Source organism: Dromaius novaehollandiae, chromosome 4, assembly GCF_036370855.1.
Source record: "Dromaius novaehollandiae isolate bDroNov1 chromosome 4, bDroNov1.hap1, whole genome shotgun sequence".
NCBI classification, from domain to species: domain Eukaryota; kingdom Metazoa; phylum Chordata; class Aves; order Casuariiformes; family Dromaiidae; genus Dromaius; species Dromaius novaehollandiae.
Genome location: NC_088101.1, coordinates 45,954,261 through 45,976,326, shown reverse-complemented (window position 1 = coordinate 45,976,326; position 22,066 = coordinate 45,954,261). Strand labels below are relative to the sequence as shown.

The 22,066-nt window shown below is 39.1% G+C and overlaps 1 protein-coding gene across 2 annotated transcripts in view; it reads left to right on the top strand.

The window, feature by feature from the left end:
• Window positions 1-12,763: 12,763 nt before the first annotated feature.
• LOC112997051 (probable ATP-dependent RNA helicase DDX60) overlaps window positions 12,764-22,066 on the top strand; it is a 49,335-nt gene continuing 40,032 nt past the window's right edge. For both annotated transcript variants that reach the window (XM_026122872.2, XM_064510939.1), the window contains exons 1-6: window positions 12,764-12,840; window positions 14,929-15,319; window positions 15,481-15,550; window positions 17,335-17,512; window positions 18,924-19,265; window positions 20,309-20,416. In XM_026122872.2, coding sequence (XP_025978657.2) covers window positions 14,929-15,319; window positions 15,481-15,550; window positions 17,335-17,512; window positions 18,924-19,265; window positions 20,309-20,416 — 1,089 coding nt within the window. In that variant the 5' untranslated portion in view covers window positions 12,764-12,840. The remainder of the gene's footprint in view (window positions 12,841-14,928; window positions 15,320-15,480; window positions 15,551-17,334; window positions 17,513-18,923; window positions 19,266-20,308; window positions 20,417-22,066) is intronic.

Here is a 22,066-nt window from a genome sequence, read left to right as displayed (position 1 = left end):
GTTTAGTGCCTTTTCAAATATGTTATGCCATTTAGCTTTATCATTGAGTAACTAGCTATCCTGGTTACTAGTGCCTTTATTGTTCATAAGCTTTTCAGCTGTCCTGTTCAGGCCCAAAATTTTCAGTGTACTTCACTGTGCACTTGCATCAAAAATGCTGAATGGTAAAATTTGATTTAAAAAGCAAAAGATATTAAATGTTTACTGATTAATATTTTCTTTTTTTTTGTGCTTACTTTGAGACCTTTGTCAAATTAGCTAGAGGTTAATGCTGTATTTCCTTTGGAGGTTTGGAATTCTATATAATCGGCTAGTCAGAAGGGTCTAAACACCACCATTCCTCAATAATAACATATCAGTGCATCTTGAGCAATCAGTATAATTTTTCTTTTCATAGGAACTTTTAAGTATATTTTTTATGAAAAATACTTAATTGAAATTGATACATACATGCAAGCTAACAGCCATCTTGTGATGGTGCTTCATATGTATGGAGACAGTTTCCTATTTAGTGATTTGAAAGAGTTCATACGTAATGTTGAGCCATGCCATATTCCATTAAAATGAACAAAAGTGGAAGTCACTTGTAAGTTATGTATTAACAGAAATGCGGTCACTAGCTCACCTAAGTATTTAATTTTTCAGGGATATCTGATAAGGAAAGCAACACCATGAGATATGCTGGGCTTGTGACCCATTTGTATTATCCCGAACCTTCTAATATTGTTCTAGTTAGCTTTTTTTAAGAAGGATTTATTCCCCAAGCTGTGCAAACCAACTCTGAAGGGTAGGTTCATGTTAATTACGTCTTTCTTTAGCTTAGAAACTGATATGTATGTAAAAAAAAAAATCACATTCACTGAAAAAGTTTGAAGAAGATATATGGGAGAAGGGGAAAGAGAATAAAACATGTCATAAGAGCAGCACCTTAAATGCATTTCACCTCATTCGCTATTTCCATCCAGTTAACCAACATCATCTTGTTTTTGGTACAGTTTGTGCTTTAGCCTACTACTCTCTTTTAAATAAATATCAAATATAGTTTTCTTACTTAATGAAAAGGTAAAGATGAGGCTGATCATGTTTTTGGCACAATTTTTGAGGATACAGAGCTGAGTGCAAAGGCATGGCAGAACATCAGAAAGAGAGACAGTGAAGCAGATGTTCATTTTTCGAGTGCAGAATTGCACCACTCAAAACTCATAGTTCTTCCTATATCTGTCTGAAAAGGCAGAAACTATCCATAGTGTCAGAGGCAGCTAGTAGCTGTAGAAGGATCAATACGATAATTTTTCCATTGCCAAAAGAAAACTACTGATCAAGAATAACACAATCATAGAAAATCAAGAAAGACAGTACCTGAGAAAAACAGAATTAACTTTACAGAATGTTCTTAATAGCTTTCCTAAAAATACTAAAGACAGCATTACTTTTTAGTTCCTTTCACATACATGTAAAAGATTTCAGAGACATTAAGTGGCATATATGTGGATACTGGCTTTCTAAAATAAAATATTGTTTTTCCTTGATTCTAGTTAATACTGCTAGTTATTTACATGACTAACTTGTGTTCTAAACCCAGCCAATTCATTATTGTATGTTACACAAGTTTTACATTTTGAAGAGAGTCAAAGAATTTTTCTGAAGATGTACTAAAACATATGATGCTAATTCTGGCAAATCTGTTTGGAAGAGTATATATACCAGCTGGTACTACAAAATCGGAACAGACATTTTACCAGTGAAAGGTAAGATTAAATTTTTAGTCATGTTTTAACAATGTGTTAAAGAATATGATAAAGGAAAGCAAATAAAGGTGAACTAAATGATAATTGGGAATCTGAAAAAAAAACCACCTTTATTACTGAGACTATGAGACAGTATGACAGCAACTATATTCATAACTGTGAATTCAGAATATATTCTCAAATATAAAGAATATAATTTGATGGCCTTTGAAGGTAATTTGAATCCTTTGCAAGCATATTACTTCTCTGAAACTACTTTTTCAGCAGCTAGAAGCCTTTGCCAAGCTCTTACAAAATGTGGATCACAACTTAGAAACCTGTCTCACGGACTAAATGATTTTGCTTAAAAAAAAATTATCTGGAAGAAAGCAGTAATTTACACAGGAAAGTTATATTAGGAACACACTTACTGTATTATCTTTCTCCTTTCTTTAATGCAACTTAAACATCTAGAAGACATTTAAAAGACAGCTCTCAACAGATCATCACCAGTGATAAAAGGACCATAGTTCAAGATTTTCTGCTCCAATGTGTTTTCACTGAGCAAGTGAAAATATGAAATTTCTGAAAGGGGGAGGGGGAATCTTTCTTATGTAATAATAAGAAATATACAATAAGATGCATAAAAGATATAGTCACATTTTTCCAAAATATTATTTCACTAGATTTGCAAGCTCAGAAAGGTAAGAGTTTACATCTTGAAGCGCAAGCTCCAGAAACATTACAAAATAAAAGATAAATTGTTTGCAAAATCCTGAAACTAGTGAGTGGATTTGTTTTGAAAATCTGCTCTTCAAAACTGCAAAATGCATGTTTTAATTTTATATCAGCTTTGCTTGTTGGAATTTAATACACAGAAAACTACATTGAAATTTGCTTGAAAAGAAATTCAACTTATCTCATGATGCTGTCATTGCCTGAAGTGCACTAATAGCCTTAATTGCTCTGAACAGCCCCACCTGGGACCTCCACTCATAATCCTACCAAGAGTCCTGGGGCTCTGTTTAAGCTCAGGCCTATTATAGTTGACTGGCTTTAGCGTTCTTCCTGATTGCCTGTTTTGTTTTCCTGGGTTGACCTTGGCCTTGGCTTACTACTTTGCCTGATGATCACTGGGCTGCTGGCTGGGCTGGTTGGCGTCGCTGCCCTGCCCTGTCCACCTGCCTCTGGCATGGTGACCGCGCCTTGTCAGCGAGGGTGTTGCCTGGCCTGTGCTTTGGCTGCCCTCAGCTCCTGGCTGGCCTACACTGAGGGAGCAGCCCTGCTCGTCTTGCCCCTTGGCAGTTGCAGTGATCAGTTGTTGTAGCTGTATCATAACAAACTTTTAATTTTAGCATTTAATTCTTATTCATGTTTTCTTCTGGCTGCTCAGAAAACTAAAAAGAAATGTAGATTACATTTTTCTTTAGGTAATTCTTAACAGTCTTCCAGAAGACTTTGCTGCTGCATTAAATGAATGCAACAACCAAATAAAGAATTTTAGCCCATTTCCACTGATTGTTTCCAAAATGGCTAACGTGAAACAATAATACAAACTTCTTCTTTTGGAAATTGGTAAGTGAATATTCTATTTTTATAAATAAATATTCAACATAGTTTACTTCAGTGAATTACTGTGTGTTAGATTATTGGTCTCATAACCCCACAATATGGCAGACATGAATTCAATTTCTTACAATACTATCCAGACTGGATAGTTACTTAGCTCATTCTTATCTGGTACTCATGATTTTCCTGTGCAATTTTCTGTCACTGTTAGACCAAAGACAGTTTTAGCATTCCCTTTTCTGAGTGTCAGTGATCATGAGTGTCATGACCCTGAGCATACTTCTCTCTTCCTAGGAGCTCAGCTGGTTGCATTCAAAGCCAGCTTAAAGGAGCTGCTGGGAAGAAAGCACTGAAAGACGCCATAGCAGAAGCTCACCGCTTCTTCCCAGGGGAGCGGCTTTTAAGCTGAAGCTCTTGCCATTGGCCTTACCTGAGCTGCATTACAGCAGCATTGTAGCTGTGCCTGTGCCTGTACCTTGCTGTGGGCCTGCTGGTCTGGGCCCAGACCCCAACCTGTGGGCTGGTGTCTCAGCTTGACTTTGGGCCTGCCCACCACCATGGCCTTGCCTCGTAATGGGGACCCTGGGCTGCCCCTGGCTGCCACCCCTGGGCCTGCCCTGCTCCCTCACTGGGGGTGGTGGGACAGGCAAGGCAAGGTCTCTGCCCTGCCAGCTGTGGTATTACTCCCAGCTGCCTAGCCCTCAGAGAGCAATTGGAGCTCGCTGAGCCCTGCCTCAAACCCTTTATGCTGATCTCTCCTTCGCATATAGCATTCTAGAGTGTTGCAAAGGATGATCGCTACCTTTAAGCACTGGAGAAAAAACAACAGGAGAAAAACAAGGGCTTATGTTATGGGAAGATTTAGAGGACCATCTGTGTGTTTGTGTGTGGGGAAATGATCTCATACCAGGCCTGAGGTGCCTTCCATTCTGTTGTCACGGTCATTTTTTCTGTAGCTGAAGATTGTTTGCTTACTGTGTCTATGCCCAGTGCACCAGTGGGTATTTTGCTGCTGTTCTGGTGTTTGCATCCCTTTAACAGTTTTCTTCTGTGATAGTTGTGAGACTGTGAGAAAGAGTAAGGCATGCTTAGTGCACTTAGTTTGAAGGAACTCTGTGCACATGTCACATACATAGTATAGAAGGAGTTTTCAGAGATTTCAGTAGGCTGTCACAAGTAAGTTGTACTGAGCTGGTACAATTATATTTTACCTATGGATAGAACTTAGCACAAATTTGGGTAGGCTTTCCGTAAGACTTCAAAGGTGCATGTCTACCACCAGACTAATTTCAAATTTTATATATCATGGATACAGCCTTCTAAAATAGAGAAAGAAATGTTTTCATAACAAACAGAAAAATAACATAATAATGGCTAAAAATAGACATATTTTCCTCCCAAAATGATTATCAGAAATTTCTAAAAAGTTTGTTGAATCTTTAAGAAGAAACAGCTGTTTATTCTGAGGCAAAGAGCAAGCTTGTGATATCTCAGATCACTTTCATTTTACCAAAATTACAAGCAGATGAGAACAGAGGCTCATGATACAAAGTGAGGGAAGATTTACTAGGGTGTAAAAGAATCTTAATCATTTAAAAAATCTCTGAAGAACATGATTGAACTTTTCTTTAATGAAAAGTAAGGTAAAGTTTAATAATGCTAGTGTAAATATGCTTTTTTTATTGTGCGGGTTGGAGAAGAATTGTGTTTGTACGTATGACTACATTTGCATCATTTCTGATTAGACTTCTCAGGTAGCAAATGCACTGACTCAAAACTGGCATCTCAGTAAGTTGTGATAAGAAGAACAGCTATTTCACCTTTTGTATGCTTGTCTGGAAATGATCATTATTTATTTCATGAAGAAACTGTCAATGCTGTAAGTATGTAATTAAAAGGCTTATAGTGATTTATTTGGTATCCAGAGTGGGTATATTTCGGATAATGCGCGTGAAACTAGATCATGCTTTTTGTTACTGATTTTGAGGATATTAATGTGCTTGACAAATATTTAGGGAATCCAATTTCAAAACAGTCTCATGACGAAGACACTATTATGCTTATTTTACAACAGAGAACATTTTTCTGTTGACTATCAAATTCTGTATTTGTCTCTCTTTCTACGTCCATACACAATTTAGTGTGTCCCATGATCTGCAGATTTTATGCCTGGAAAAGGTTTGTTTCATGTGTTTAAGTGATCTATCTATCTATCTATCTATCTATCTATCTTTGGTCCTCTTTTCTAGGAAAATATTTAGGCTATCAAATATAAGGACTATAAAATATTTGTTTTCTATCCTGTGTCTTCCTGTTAACTTTTGATAGGTTCTATAAACATCCAGCTCTATAAAGCAGAATGGATCTTATTACTCTTCATATACCATTACTGTTGTAGTCAGTATGAATTTTTCACTAATGTGTTTAGATTTAGCCATCTGGAAGCTAGAGAAACATAATGTTAGGATGCCTGCTGAATTTGCTCTGTGTTGCCTGTATTTGTGGTTCAGAATCAGGGCTTGACACAGCCTGATACAAGTTTATCTACTTTATTCAGGTATTTTTGTGAAGGGAATGACTGTAGGAAATTAGGAGGATGGAAGGATATTCATTTAAGAGAGGGCTTCTTCTCTTCCGCCATCCCCCAATCTGAAGGTTTGGGGATAAACCCATTTTTAAGTAGAATAATTAAAAATTCTTCATATAAATAAAACTATTTAAGGCCGCATATTGACCAATTATATAGTTTCTTAAGGAAGTAAGGATTATGCAACTTGTTCTTTTGTCCGTCTGCCACCTTGCTGGAAGGAACTTTGAACACGCTGATTAATTTCAGTTAAATTTGATAGTGTGGAGAGGGGCTAAGTTCCTGCAGCTTTGGCAGAGAGGTAGCTGGGTAAAGGAAAGAGAACTAGCCAGCAGTTGCTAGCAATGCAGGACTGTGTCAAACGTAAGAAAAGTTCCTGTCAACCTGGAATGAATGAATCATACTGGATATGGGATAATCTTAACTTCAGGAGGTAAAAAATTAGAAGAGAAAATGCTTTTGTATGTTAGAGCTTATGAAATTCCTTGTCTTGTTACACATTGTTGGTACAAATATTCTATGCCTTCCTTAAAGAAATTTGATAATTCAGGAAGAAGAATGCCACTGAGTGCTTATGCACTTGACTCCTATAAACATCACTCTTTAACAGCATTAGTTCAAGATGTCTGGTAGGCAGCTGGTATTTCCTGGTGGCTAGGTATTCGTTTAACACTTAAACTTATAACCTGCATGATAGTCTAATAATTAAACATACAATATGTGTATCAGAATCTACCCCTTAGATACTACTCAGTAGTAGCCCTAGATAAGTAGATAAAAATTCCAGTCCTACCAAGTGTTTGCGAGCTCTCCAGGCACTTTTATATTACTAACCATTTAAATGAATTTTGCTTTCTCCTTAATAAAAGAAGTGGTCCTGGGGTCTTAAGTTTGCTTTTTTATTGTCAGTATATGTTGTTTATAAATGTTTTTTAAACTTTATGGAAAAGAATAAGTTTATTTTTGTAGTATATACTTACACTCATGAAAACCTGCTTTAGAGACTTGAACAGGTTTGTGATTCTGCAGTACATGATAGTCGTCACTACCCACTTCTGGAAGAAGTATTTTGCCTTAATATTTAGTCTTCCAAATGTTGACAGTTAGTGTGCTAATAAATTTTCTGGGCTGAGGATTTCAGGCTAGATTTCGAGATATTGCCATTGATATCAATGGGCCAGGTCTTCTTTCTTCATGAATACAGTTAACAAAACTGTACATATATTATCTGTTCATTTCAAATTTTAGAAAGAATTTAACTTTTTTAAAGTATATAACATGAAACAACTTATCTTTTGATGAAAAATTTTTTACTCGCCATCAGGACTATCAGGTATACCCATAATGCTTTCTGAATTTAAAAACAAATAAATTGGTTGAAAAGTATAATATTTTTCCATTTTAAAATCAACTTAAGCCACTTATGAGCTTGGAAATCACTAGAAGTATATCCTTATCAAGACAGTAATTACACAGTAAAGGAAGAGATTGTTATATTCACTGAAATACAGCATGGCAGAGTTTCATGTGCAGTATTAAATAAAATAAAAATAACTGAATTTTTGCCTTTCAGTATTAGTGTCTGAAAGGGCAGCTTTCAGTTACAGCCTTGGCCCTTGCCCCTTAGGAGCTGCCAAGTCCAGTAGCACAACAGAAGTGAAGTTGCTGTAGCTTCCTGTCCCAAGTGTAACCAGTAGTGAGGCTGAGCACGTATTCTCAATAGGAACACACAGAAACACTTGTACACCACACACATACACACAGCCAGCCACACAGATCAACATAGACAAAACCACTCAGCACTCACAAACAGCACTAAGCCTCATCTTGTTCCCTTTTCTGGCTGATCAGGATCGAGATTGTTAGTGGGAAATATATGCCATGTGGATCCCTCTGGTAGCTGGGCTTAAACACTCAACTTATCCAGTAGCTGGTCCTGGATTCTCACTCTGCCTGGTTTTCCCCTACATAGACACACACACGCATGCAAACAGGTCTCTCAGGCAATCCCCTGATGTTATGGCCTCTCTGGCCCTCCTGGTCCCTCCGGTAGCTGATTCCTCTAGTTGTTTCCCTCCCAGAGAGACATGCACACCTAACTGACTCCCAAGCCACTTCCCCTACTCGCTGGTTTGTCCAGCCTGATATTCACTAACAGTTATGCACTGACTTACATTCCTGCACTTGCTTGAGTTGCTGGCACCCTGGACACTCAGGCCCCTATGACCGGTGGCCTAACTCCAGTTGTTGGCGCTTAGACCTGCATACACACGCACGCACACAGAACAGAGTCCCCTTAACTGGGGAAACAGAAGTGGAGTTTAATGAGAAGATGGGACAGACTGTGCTGATTAGGTACAGGGCATGGCCAGACATACATACTGGCCAGCAACCTCTTTACCTATGACCAGTTCTTTTAATCCTCTTGTTCCTGTATATTCCCATATATGTTCCTCCCTAAACCACCTTGATCCTTCCCTTTCCCAGAACAAAAATATTGCTAGGCTCCTCTTCTTGTGCCTCCCTTACTGCTGTGCTAAAAAGCAGATTACTTTATCCATGCAGAATGGGTCAGAGATCCATTTCAGAAATCTCGCATGAATGGGTACATGCTTAAGAGCAGATGCAAATCCCTAGACTCTGGGAGAGACCCTTGCCTTATTCTTATAAGTTCAATACCCTGAAATTTATCAAAATCCAGTAGATTTTAAGCAGAAATGAAATTGAACTGTTGAATATTGAACAGCTTTCTATGGTGATTACTTTCAGAAAAACAGGCAAGACGGGCATGGTCTGAGTTTCACGTTTTAGAAAGTCCAAAAAAAAACCCCACACATAGAAAATACTAATAAAAATGACTGGGTATCTCTGGATAGTTCCTCATTTAAAACTTAGTAAGTTGTTCATAATAGCTCTGTATAAACACTAAACTAAGAATAAACTAAACTAAGCTTTTTTTTCTATATATAAAAGCAGTTGTGCATTTAATTATTTCCTTTATTTTTCCAGTGTTTCTTTAACTGAAGCCTGTGAGGATGAAGAGGACTGTGTTGTGCAGGCATTTAATCAGCTGTGTCAAAATTTCTCAGAAAAGATGAAACAAGTCTAATGCTAAATATAAAAAGCATCCAGAGTGATGAACTGCCTCATACCAGAACTATAGTTTCTCATTGCATTTGTATGTATGTATTTATAGTGTGCAAGGAAATACATTCTTTTCTCAGAAGTTTAAGGTGGTTTAAGTATCATAGGAAGTTATAGAAGATGTCTGAAACGTTGAAGATAAGAAATGCAGTTTAATTATTTCCAGCTGAATTATTTTCTGTGTGAATTGAAGTATAGTGACTTTACAGATTGTGTGACCATTATTTGATAGATGGCTTTGGTGGGCGTAGCAAAATATTTCTTCTTTGGACCAAAATCTAGTAAATGACTTTAAACATCTAAATAATTTTAGCTGCTTGAATATTTAAGGTAATTTGAATGAAATAAGTCAAGCTTAACCTTATTCACATGTGAAGTACTTTCCTGGACTAGGATTGTGGTGTCTTTATTTAGTAACTAAGTCCATCTTTGCCTCAACCCTGTTCCAGTAGGCTAGGAGTAGCATCACAGCCTGATTGTTTAGGGTATAAGCAAGGCAGCATCTTTTATCAGATTGGCTCATGAGAATATATTTTTCTGAGGAAGGACTAGGTGTTTTCTCATGAAGAGAAAAGCCATAGGTGTTCTACAACTGGCGTTAAGAGATCGAATAAGCAGAAAGTTCCTTATAGTCTTTAGATATGTTACTGTGTGAAAAATATTCAAAATATTTCCCAACTTCTTATCACTGCTTTCTGTACTTTGTGTTGGTACAGTAAAGTTAATGAAGTGAAATATAGTCTAATCTTTAGATTAAAAATTCATCCCATTCAAACATGTACTAGTATGTCCACTGTCTGTACAGAATTCAGGACTAAATTCCGAAAATAGTTGAGGCACAGCTTATGCAAAACTGGAATTTATGTAGAAAAGAAGCTTACACAAAATTTAGGCCTAAAACTCTTGAATAGTCTTGCTCAGTTGCTGTCTCTTCCTAATGGTGACAAAATTCAGAGACGTTATTTTTTTCTATTTCAATGCATCAGCTCCTCTGTGCATTGAAAACTCAGTTCTGACAGAAACTGTCCGAAGTTCGAGAACTCCCCAGATAAAAGGTGAGCTAACATTGTGGTAATCCAGCTGGGACAGAAAAACATAGTTACTCCCTCAAGTAGGCCAGAGACTAGCGATTAAAAGAGCTTCACCTTTCTCCATGAAAAGCTGAATCTAGGCTTCTGAGTTGCACTGAGTAGCTATAGCTCATTTTAAAGAGTGTGTTAAAGATGTTGAGTATATACGTTATTTTGAAGGCGAGAGTTTAGCTTAGATATAGGTGGCTACTGACAGCTCCAAGTTCGGTGTCTTGAATTAAAAATAATTTCTGCAGCAGTTTTTCTGTACTAGATGGTTACTGCAAACTGCTTGATGATTTTAGGCATCTTGATTCATGCTTTAAATGATGGCTATTTCAGCTCATCTCAAGCCTCTCTCTCTCTCCGTTCCCTCTTCGTTTTGTAGGGAGATCTTAAAAACAGATATGGTAACCGTGACTTGCTGCTGGAGGGGCATCCGGGATTCTTTCAGATTCCGGGGTTAGCTGCACTGAACTCGAGAGATCATCATTTGTCAGGTATGAGAATTTATTAGAGGTAAGAGGTTATAACAAAGCTAAAACTATAGTAAAGCTAGAAATATAACTGCTGAAAATATATATACATATCAGAGCTCTACAATTAAATCATAGGTGCGTGGTACAATGACCGCTCTTGCCCTTTCCTTGAGGGCCACCCCTCCAGTATAGTTTTCTCTGTATTCTCTAACAAACGGGTGCATGTCACAGTGACTGCTCTCGCCCCTTATGGGCCACCCCTGTGGTATATAGTCTTCTCCGGATTCTCTAGCAACGGGTGCATGGTACAGTGACCGCTCTCACCCCGATGGGCCAACCTTCTGGTCTAATTTTCTCGGTTTCTCCTCACCACACCGTTGACATCAGGGGCATCCCCGCTGACGGGTGGGCCCTTGGGTCCACAGACCAGCTGACCGTGGGTCCAAGTCCACACCAAACATATGTGGCTTACTCTCTTTTACACTCAGTCAGAACAATGCCAGCCCACAGTATCCAGCACTCGGCTCTGGTCAATAAAAGCGTGCACATCAGCAGGTCATCTTGTGCTCAGGCCACAACAGTGTTTGGTGGGTAAGGATGCGCCCATTAACAGGTCGTTCTGAGGGGAATGGCTCCACAGCACTTAGATGTTTATGGTGTGGGTTTGCCCTGTCACTTCTTTGTGTGGACTTGTCAATCATGGGGTTGTTAGAGGGTGTGCTCCCAGGCTGCAGCAACCCCACAGCGTGGTGGCTCCAGCCCTGGTGCACCCACGGTTTGTTAACTCTCGGGGAGCACCCCAGAGCAAACCCCTCTTCTTTGGGCTGTACCATCCAGAGTCCCACGCTTGCCTGTGTGGCCCCTGTCAGTAACATAGGCATTAAAATACTGTTTGATATATGAACGTTTTATTAGATTTAACCTTTAAAAATTAAATGGTTCTCTGACACTTCTTTATTTCTTTCTCTGGAAGATCTGAATCAAATTATGTGAAGATTTCTCCTACTTGTTATTTGAAAATCCCTCAGGAAAGTCAAGTCTGGTCTGCCTTTCACTAAGGTGAGTAGTAGGAGATCTAAAAGATACCTATATGAACCAAAACACATCATCCAAAGAGATGGAGAGTTGAATCTAAAGGCCTTCCTTCAGGACCTAATGAAGACGTATATTAAAACCTCTTCAAGCATCTGACCAAAAATCATTTCCTCTTTAACATGGGGAGTGCAGGAAATGAGGAGTTCTGATTATTTCCTAGAGCCTTATCTACAAAAGGTGGGAGTGGAGAAAATGGGCTGAGAGGGAACAGGGGTTTATCTGGGTTAGCTGAACAACACAATTAGAATAGAATGCTATTTTGGCATTGAGGTTGTGTTGCTGCGCTGTAAAAGATAGCTCTCTCCTGAACTACAGAAATCTTTGGACAGGTCTCAAAGGAAATGCAAGGCGTGAAAAGATCCCTGATCTGATGTTACCTGTCAGCTATCCACCAGAAAGGCTGCCCAAAACTTGTCTAGTTCCGTAATGGAACTATTTATGCATATGTAAGCCTTGCATTTCTCTGTACTGTATTGTGCACTAGTACGTGATCTAAGGAAGATTGTGGCTTTTTGCTTCTCACAAAGACATTATAATACCTAAATTCTACTAATTTCATAAATGTCGACTTCAACAGTACTTAAGTACCAAAGTTCCCTTCTGAATTGAGGCTTTTCTAATTTAGTTGAAGTGATAGGAATCTGGTGTTGTTTCTGCTAAAGGAGTTTTAGAGAAAGATAAAAAGTAGAGTAAAATAGATTTGTTAGTTTCCTTTCATATGGAATTTCCTGCTTTAAGAAAACAGGCTTGTAAAAATAGTAGTTTGTGGTGGCAGTGCCATAATTGGGGACCCATTTTTCTGGTAACATCATCTTCACTCCATCCCTCAAAGTTTTCCCTGTTTACTATTAACCTAAATGATGTTTGGGACTGTTTTTTCCCCTTCAACGGTCACCGGTAGTTTTCAGAGGCAGCAGGAGCAGCGGACGCAGGTCTCCGCACTGCTGCCAGGCCTCCAGGGCACCTGGGGACGGCAGGCAGGAGCCGCCGCCTCGGAAACGAAACTGACCCGGGCGGCGGGGGAGCCCCGGGAACAGAAACCAAAAGCGGGCGGGACAGCGCCGGCTCCGGTGGCCTCGGGAGCGGCCTGGCAGCGGGGCCATAAAGGAGCTGTGGCAGCGGGCAGCGGGTTGTGGCCGGCCAGGCAGCACAGCCGGCACCGGAGGCAGGTAGTGTCTGGGGCCGAGGCTGGGATTTAGGTTGGATTAGGGTTAAGTTTGGGGTTGGATTTAGGGTTGAGTTTAGAATTGGGGTTTTTGGAGGGTAGTGGCAGCTGGGTTGTGGTTACGGTTGGGTTCGGGTTTGGACTGAGGCTGGGGCTTGGGTTAGGATTGGGGCTGAGGCTGGGGCTGGGGCTTGGGCTGGGGTTAGGGTTGGGGGCTGCGGCTATGGTTACCGTTAGATTCGGTGCTGAGGGTGGGATTGGGGCTAGGTTTTGGATTGGGTTTACGTTTGGGACTGGGGTTAGGGTTAGGTTTGGAGCTGGAGCTGGCGTTGGGGTTAGAGTTCTGGTTGCAATTAGGGCTGGCAGTAGCATTGTGGTTGCAGCTGGAGTTGGGGTTATGGCTGCACAAGGTAGCTGGGCAGGATGCAAGGGAGCATCAGGGGCTTGTCGGCACCTCAGGCGAGCCTGGCATAAGGTGGTCTCTGCGTGCAGCAGGTGGGTAGGGGCACCACTGGGGCGGTAGTGGTGTGCTGGTTGCTGGCGGGGTGTCCAAGCCACCTTGCTGCTCCTGTCCATCCCACAGCCCCGGACACTTCAAATGTTGAAATGTGCATTGCAGAAAAGTGTCATCGTAGCAAAGCTTTTAAGACTTTTTTGACAGGAAGTATGACAGTCCATACATGAGTATGTGCAGGTTATGGTTCTTTCTTTCAAAACAGCTGGCTTTCTGTTTTCAGATATGTAAAGTAACCCTCGATTAGCAGCTTGCTAAAGTAGGGACAGCAGTTTCCTAGGTGAATGACAATGTTAGCATGAAAATACATGCATTCATCTCAGAAAGAATCTCAAGCCTTTGATACAGCTTTTTCAGTTTAAATAAGAAAATGGAGAAAAGTTTCAAGCTTATTCCACCTTTGACGTAAAATACGTATGCAGATGCATAAAAAGTGAGCTTTATGTGGCCGGGTGTATATAAATTGCTTACATTTAATGAAAATAGGCATTGAAGTTAAGCACACCACTGTAATATAGCACTCTGTGTACAGTATTTTACAGATAGTTAATACAAGTGTATTTTGTTTCCTTTTTCTGCAACTTCATTTCCTAGGAGTTTAAACTAATGCAAGGTGAAAGTCAAAATGAGAATTTCAGCTTAGTTTTGGGTTGAATCGATGAAAAGTGGAGGCTGTACTTTGTTTTCTTTCCTTAAGAACATGTGTAAGACTAAAAATGAATTCTGAGGACCCTGAAAAGACAGGCAAAGAATTTTTTTTCACTTTGTAAAGAGTTTCGTATTAGTTGCTGTACAGTTTCATCTAAAGATGAAACAGTCCTTTCATGGTCTCAAGAAACTGAAGGATAACAGTATTTAAGGCATATGAATATTGCAGTGGCAAATATTTCAATGATAAATGCTGCATGAGCCTATTACCTGAATGGAAACTGTAGAAAACTGGACTCTAAGTCTAGAAGAACTGAGTTGAAGTGGTAGGGAAGAAGCAAGGTTATCACAAGCTGTTTGTTGTTCTTCTACTCAAGAGAACCCAAGACCCTGACTTTGTAAAGCAGGGAGGTAGCCAGCCTTTATGGTGGAGTGTTCACTCAAGATTTGAGAACTCTGCCCTTAAAAAATGAAGAAAAAAGCTAAAATTGAATTAAAAAGTGGAGCTGATACCAAACCATGACCACTCCAAGCACTACACGGTAAGGATGTGGCCAGGCTACTTGGCCCAGGAAACAGGGATGCCGCGGAGCATGCCGTATAGATAAAGCCAAAATAACAAATGATGTCTAAGTTCCCCCCAGATAAAGGTCCTTTCATGCAAAGCACCCAACAAATATGTAATGGTCTTGCTCTTCTTTGTTAAACTTCAACAAAGTCAAAAGATGATGTGTTCCTTATATTTCATAAAAATAATTACTGATTTCAAAATGAAAATATGTCTCATATATGTTCATAAAATGGTTTCTGATTTTTCTTCAAGTTTTATTCCAATGTAGCTGTGAGGTAGATAATCTAATGGCTCAAGTCTAAGAGGATACCGTATTTCCCCCAAATTACCTTTTGATTACCTAGAGTTTTCTTTTTTAGATGCCAGAAACGAGATCTGTGATGGACTCTGCAGAAGCTGATTTCAGGAACGTTACTGATGATGATGCCAGCAAGAGTGATAGTAATGATGATCAAGACAGTGAGTTTATGGACAGTGGGAAAATAGGCTCAATGCAACAGTTTAAAAAGGAAGATGTAGAGAGTGGGAGTGCAAGTGACAGCGATGATGATAATGAGACCAGTGATAAAGAAGAAACAGCCTTTATGCAGATGGTTAAAGAAATGGAAGACAGAGAAAAAGAAGCTGAAGACATAGATTACAGTAACTTTTATAGTACCTCAAACAGTGAAGAAGTAGCACAGCAGGCATCACAAACTGAAGGCAAGGATTTCAGAGTTCTTCAGGATAGATGTGATTCCCAAAGTCCTGGTGAGGAGATACTATTAGCTTATGTTCATGTCTCTGCCTTTTATTATAGTGTTGTACCCTTTGGCTTTTTTGTAGTTAATTGATGAGTTATGGTTATACGGTTTTACGAATAACCATAACTTATATTTAGAAATTATTCTAAATTGTTCTAATTATTTTAGAAAGAATAAACCATCTTGGATTTCTGGAGAGATTGAATCTACACATTTGGAAATCTCTGTCACAAGCTGAGTAAGTGCACTGGGGTTCACTGAAAGAAGTATAAATATAATTAAAAAAATTTTTCTTTGAACAAAGTAGACATTGCAGTGTAGTACCCCTTACAGCAGCTATGTGTTTATCAGCTAGGTTTGTTGAAAACCAGGAGATGTAGCCACATGAAGGAAGCCTCGTAATTTCATAGGACATCTACCCAAAGATTAAGGATTGTTCGCAGGTTTTAGGAGCTAATCTGCAATTGTAAATTCTGCTATTTATTATTTTTCAGAATCTCTAGCATGCTTTATAGCATTTTGAGCATGTTTCCTCACCTGTTTTACGGCTACTACTGTTATGGCATTTACTTCTTTTTTCAGTTTTCATATGTATCTGCTATATCTTTTGCACATCTGTTCTCATGCATGATCTTCTCCAGATTCTGGTTCCTCTCCCTGCTTGATATGGAAAAGGATTAGCGATACACAGTTCACACTGACAGTGACGTGTCTTCTCTACATTCTGGAGCTGACATGCCAGAGATTAGTATTAATAAATGGCAGATAATTTAAATGTGTAAGAGAGATCTTCATAGTTTTGGTTAATGGAAAGCTACTAATTGCACTGAATATCAGACTGGGCCTGCGTAACAAAAAAACAGAGGCTGCTGATCCCAGTCAGAAAGAAAAGCTGTGTCTTTCCAGGTGTGTGTATAAGGTGGTGTTTATCAGGCACTTTTGACAGCCGTGAAGAAAATAAGCACGTTCTTACCATTACAACATGGATGTTCTTTTGCTATGTAATGGTATTATTTTTCCAGTGGGAGAAATGGCATTTCTTTCAAGTGCTGAATGTGCAAATGAAACTGAAGCTGTCTTCTGGCAAAAACAAAAAACAAAAAACCCCCATGGATTTGAAGTCTGCTGTTGTTATGTCTTGGCAGTTAGGATTGAGATACTGTAGATAAGCTAAGAAACGGAGAACCTCCACTGAAAGGACTTGTCTCTCCTTCATCTGGACCTGAAAAGTTCTTCTGTCTCCTTGCTCTGTCCTGAGTACAACATCATGCCCCTGGACATTCGTAGATACTTAGGCATCTGAAGAATGTGGTTAATTCCTAGGATGTATTCAAAACTACCGAGGGCCTGTTTATATCTGTCATCTTCCTGCTGAAGAGGATTTGTTCCTAAGACTGGGAGGATCTGGCCTAAGACTGGCTTAATGGCAAAATTTATTAACATTCATAAATAGTTTTCTTAAATGGGAAGGGGATGGAGAAGTCTTTTAATTCTTTGCTCTCATGAAGAAATATATCACGATTAGACTGCTTGTGCTGTTAAGGTACTTTTCATGCCATGGACGTTCCTTGGAGGAGGGATGTAATTGTCACTGTTGTGACAGTTGTTGGTATCCCACTTGCTATATTTGTATGAGAACAGTCAGGAATGCCCTCAAAATCCATTTTTGGTTGTCTCCTGTGGGATATTTCTTTTAAGAACAAGGTACACCTGGATAAGCAGACATGAGCAAGAGGTGCCACAGAAGTTGCAGAGGCCTCAGATGCTACAAAAGTATCCAAAATTGTAGAGGAGACAATAGTAATACATTCAATAATTGAAAGGATTGCAAACTGTTTATGACTAACTTTAGATCCAAGAAAGATGGCTTGCTATAGATTTTATTTATGCATTTAATGTGTAGTTGATTTAATTTAGCAAACTGCTTACTTTAAAATATATTAGTAAGGAATTTTCTCCTGTCCTATGTCCGTCACTTTTTTGGAGTAACATTATGTACATGCTATTTTCCTTTTCTTTCAGTTATGTCAGTCTGTTAAAAGACTTTGTTGAGTCTGAATTTTTTGTGATAGATGGAGATTCCTTACTTCTTACATGGTTATGCAAGGAAACAGAATATCTAACCTTCTTTTACCGAGTTGAATGCTTTCTGCATGACTTCACTGAAAAAGGAGCAAAATATGTCATTGTTTTCTTCAAGGTACTGAACAAGTAACATTATTTGTTTGCTATTTAAACCACTGCACTTTTTCAAAAGGGATTGTCTGATTCTAACAAAGTTTAGGAAACGATCTGTTCATTGTGTCCGCAAAAAAAGATGTGTGACATTCAGCAGGAGTAACATTTCAGGTTTTTTTTTCTGCCTCTTCCTTGCATGAGATTCATTTTCAATTTTATGGTAGATTTTAAGAAATTCAGTAATGTATTATAATTCACATCAGTTTTTGCTGCACAGCTAAACATTAAGGTCCAAAGAATTACAGATCCATGTTGTCCTGTCTGAGGTTTTAACAGTGCTTTTGTTGAATCATGCATAGTTTGAATTCTGTAAACATATTTAAGATTACTTAAAAGTTAATAACTTTGTTGGTCCCGTCATGGAAAAATTGTTAGGAAGAATGATAGCTCTATGGAAACAAAAAAGTATGTTTGAAGTGACATATGGGGGGAGAATGGAAATGGGTAGTAATCATACTTCACTAACGCAATGCAACTGGAAGGATCTGGAATCACTGCTAGGGATGGCCTAGTATTACAACTGTTCTGCAGTGCTTCCTCTTCTGTACAACAGTTTTTAAAGTCTTTATTTGCTGGTCGTTCATCCCTTTCATATACCTTAAAGAGGAAAACAAACCAGAAAGCGCAGTGCTCTGTGTTTTTCAGAGACAAAAGGTGCAGAAGGGATGTTCCTTGGTTCATTCTATCTCATGGTTCAGCTACAGAGCTCAGGAGCCCGTCCAGTATTGTGCTTGTCAGGCAATGTTTGCAGGCTTGGGGGGGGTGGGGAAGTGGGCAAAGGGGAATGCATCAGCCCATAACTAGTCTGTGAAAGTGATTATTCCTTTTCTCTTTGGGCTATTTTCAACCCCAAGAGATAAAGATCACAACTAGTTCAGCTGGAACCACTCGTATCTGGCACGTCTCTATATGTTTGTGTTTTCAAATAGAAAGAAACACAGTCATAAAATGAAAATACTGTAGTAGGCATTTACCAAATAGCCTGATTAGATTTTCACAGGACATCTTAATCTCTCATTTCTCAACTTTTGAGATTTGATTTTACAACTTGAATCTTCTTTTGACATAGTTTTATTTTTTGTAAGTGTGTATATATATAAAAAAATGTATAAATACATATCTGTAGACAGATCTATTTATTTTTCACATATTTATATACCTTATTTTTTGGTTAAATTTGTTTGACGTGACTGGTGCAAAATTACTCGTAGTGTACAAGGGAACCTTAATGATATGTGAAATAAAACTGTTATGACACTCATAAACTATAAATAGAATTTTAATATATGCTTGCACAGTACTTATGAAAACTGAATTTGAATGTTGCTCACTGGAATGTAACTGAGTAATTACATTGTTGTCATTTTCAACAGGATGCAGAACAGATGTACTTTGCATATCCCCGTTTTCTTTTCCTGCGTACTGCATTAATAGAACACCTGAAGCATAACACAAACATCAGTGTTCATACAGAGTTTTCCAATTGTTTATCATCAGAATGGGAGATTTTCCTGAAGAATAGCTATCCTTATTTCATCATCATATCTGACATAGGACTGACCTCTCTCCAAACAGACTATCTATATATCTTTATTGCTCATTCCTTGTCAAAGAAAATCAATGTTGTGCTCACTTCAGGACAGGAGTATGATACTCTTAGAGTTTATGGATATCATCTTCAGAGTTTGTGGAAACACAGGTTATTCTTTCAGAAGGTAAATTACACAGTTTCTTTGTGGGTTTGCAATCACAGTGTTACAGTTATACAAACCTGATATATTTAAAAGATATCAATATGAATATTAGATTTTACATATTAAAATTATTAATCAGTGATACATTGCTCATTTTATATCTCTTTCATCTAATACTCTTGAAATCTTTAACAGCTAACTATTGTGACTAGTGACAAATTCCTGCCCCATTCTCCACAGTGTCATTCCAGTCTGTACCACTCAGCACTGTCTGGTTCTTAGGGAGAGCTCTCCTGGCAGAGTGTGGAAAGTGGTGTGACAGGCCTAACGCATTACTCAGTCTGCTTAATGCTAATGTAACTGATCAGGCTGGACTGAGAATTTGACTGTTACATTCAATAATGAGTGGTTCAGTCCTCCCTAAATTTCACTGTGTGATGCCATGTCCTATATACAGTCCAACTGGAAGCAGTGGCATCACTGTGTTAAGTAATGGTAGCAGAATTAAATCATAGTGTCCTCAAATTTCATGTGTTGTTTTAAGGTAACTAATATATTTATCTAACTTTATATTGTAAGTTCTTTGTAGGATCAGAAGTACATCACTGACTCGAACCCTCAATGTTATTATCTTTTGTGTTTTCCATAAAACCCAGCTTTTGATCCCTACTGAAAATAATGTTAAATATTCATTATAAAATCCTGTAATATTTCATGTTTTATCCACCGGAACAGAAGTTCCTGTGTCTCCTTTTTCTTTCGATGTTCCCATTTGACATCCCTATTGATAATCACTTAAGGTGTGATAAAAAGCCCACTAGTATCAAATACAACCTTTCCCATAACTTCAGTAGCCCTTGTCTTGGTTTGTAATGTGCCAGGCAAGACTAGAATTTAGTCCACGGATGTGAAGTTTAATGAAATTTTATTTATAAGAAATGTTTTTGTAGGCTGAGGTTTGATATGTATCTAAATTTATTTTCTATCTGAGTATGGCTCATAGTCCCTGATCCATTTTATCTGTTGACTTTCGCATATAATTTTGTGACTTCTGCACTTCTTAGCACAAAAAAGAGATGCAAAGTGCCTGTGAAACCATGGTCAGGTACACAGCAACATCCCTGTGTCTGTATGGATATCTCAAGCTGAGCCTGAAAAGCATGCAGAAAGAGGTATTTTGTTCTCTCTCTCTTTCTCTCTCTCTTTCTCTCTCTCTTTCTCTCTCTCTTTCTCGTTCTCTCTCGTTCTCTCTCTCGTTCTCTCTCTCGTTCTCTCTCTCGTTCTCTCGTTCTCTCTCTCGTTCTCTCTCTCGTTCTCTCTCTCGTTCTCTCTCTCTCTTTCTCTCTCTCTCTTTCTTTCTCTCTCTCTCTTTCTCTCTCTCTCTCTTTCTTTCTCTCTCTCTCTCTTTCTCTCTCTCTCTCTCTCTCTTGCTCTCTCTCTTTCTCGCTCTCTTTCTCTCTCGCTCTCTTTCTCTCTCGCTCTCTCTCAGGGTGACTGTCTTTCTCTGTTCCTGTTCCTGAAATTCTCTCCTAGGCAGAACTGGGGGCCCTTTCCCTTATCCTAAAGTGACACCCTGAGGACACTAATGTCCTTTCTTTATCCAGTGTCCTTCACAGATGCTTGAGGTGCTGTGTTAAGTTTCTTTCTTTAGGTTCACTAAAGTAAGATGGTTAAACTAGGGGCTGGTTGGTGGGATCCATCTTGTGGGATGCTTTCCACCTTGCTGATTGCTTTTGTCTTGTAGAAGATGAGGACCAGCTTGTTCAGCAGAAAGCTCTATCTGTAGGTGCAATGACGCAAAAGGGGGTTGCTGCTGCTGCCCCTCCGGGCAGCAGTGTGACCGTTGCCTCAGCCTCCATGGCAGCAGCTGACTCTCTGGTTAGGATGAGGGAGGGTATGTTCAGCAGCTGCAGATGAAAGTCAGTTACTGTTGTCAGCAGCAACCTAATCTGTATGGACATGTCAAAATCTAAATCTAGCTGTTTCAGCTGCCAAGGCTTGCACACTGTTAGCTAAAGTATTCACAATTGGGGATATTTTTTGAAGAGCTGGATTATAGTTGCAAGGCTTATTTTAATCACTGTTGATTAAAACAATGGATTCTTTAATCTTATTTTACAATATTTTAGCCTAAAATAGGATTTTTTATGGTACCATAATCACCTTTAGTGATTAATCTACCCATTCCGTTTTCTTAAATGTTAAGAGTTGCACTGCAATGTTGTGAATCTACTTCTGCTCCTATTCAGAACAACAGCAAGATCCTTTGGCTTTAATGGGAATAATACTGGTCCAGCAAGCTGAATTTTTAGTCCAGAAACAATTGGCGTTACTCACAAAGCATTTTAAAGTCAATAGAAACACGGCTATCTGGCTGCTAATATTTCATTTTATTATAATTATCTTTCCTGAGGCAAGTTCAATAGTTAGGTAAACCATGAACAGAAATGCATGAGGGCGCCGCAAGGCTTGGCACTCCCAGGGGCTGGTAGCAGTGGAGGTTCCTGGTAGCTGCAGGGTATGGCCTCACAGCACAGGCCTGCCCCACTGCCCTGTGAAGGAGCAGGGCAGCTGGGGGGCAACCAGGGGCAGCCCTGGGCATCAAGCAGTGAATGGGAACAGGCCAATAGGGCTGTCAGCCTGTGGGGCAGGGTCTGGATCAGGCCTGGTGAGGGTTACCAGGGTCAGAGACAGCCCCGTGATGGCCAGGCAGGGCCATGAGGACAGCGATGTAGTTTTTGTATCCCTTTCTTTTTCTCTGGTGGAGTTATATACAGTATAAGATTGGTGCATCTTTTTGTAATTTTTATTATAACAATAAT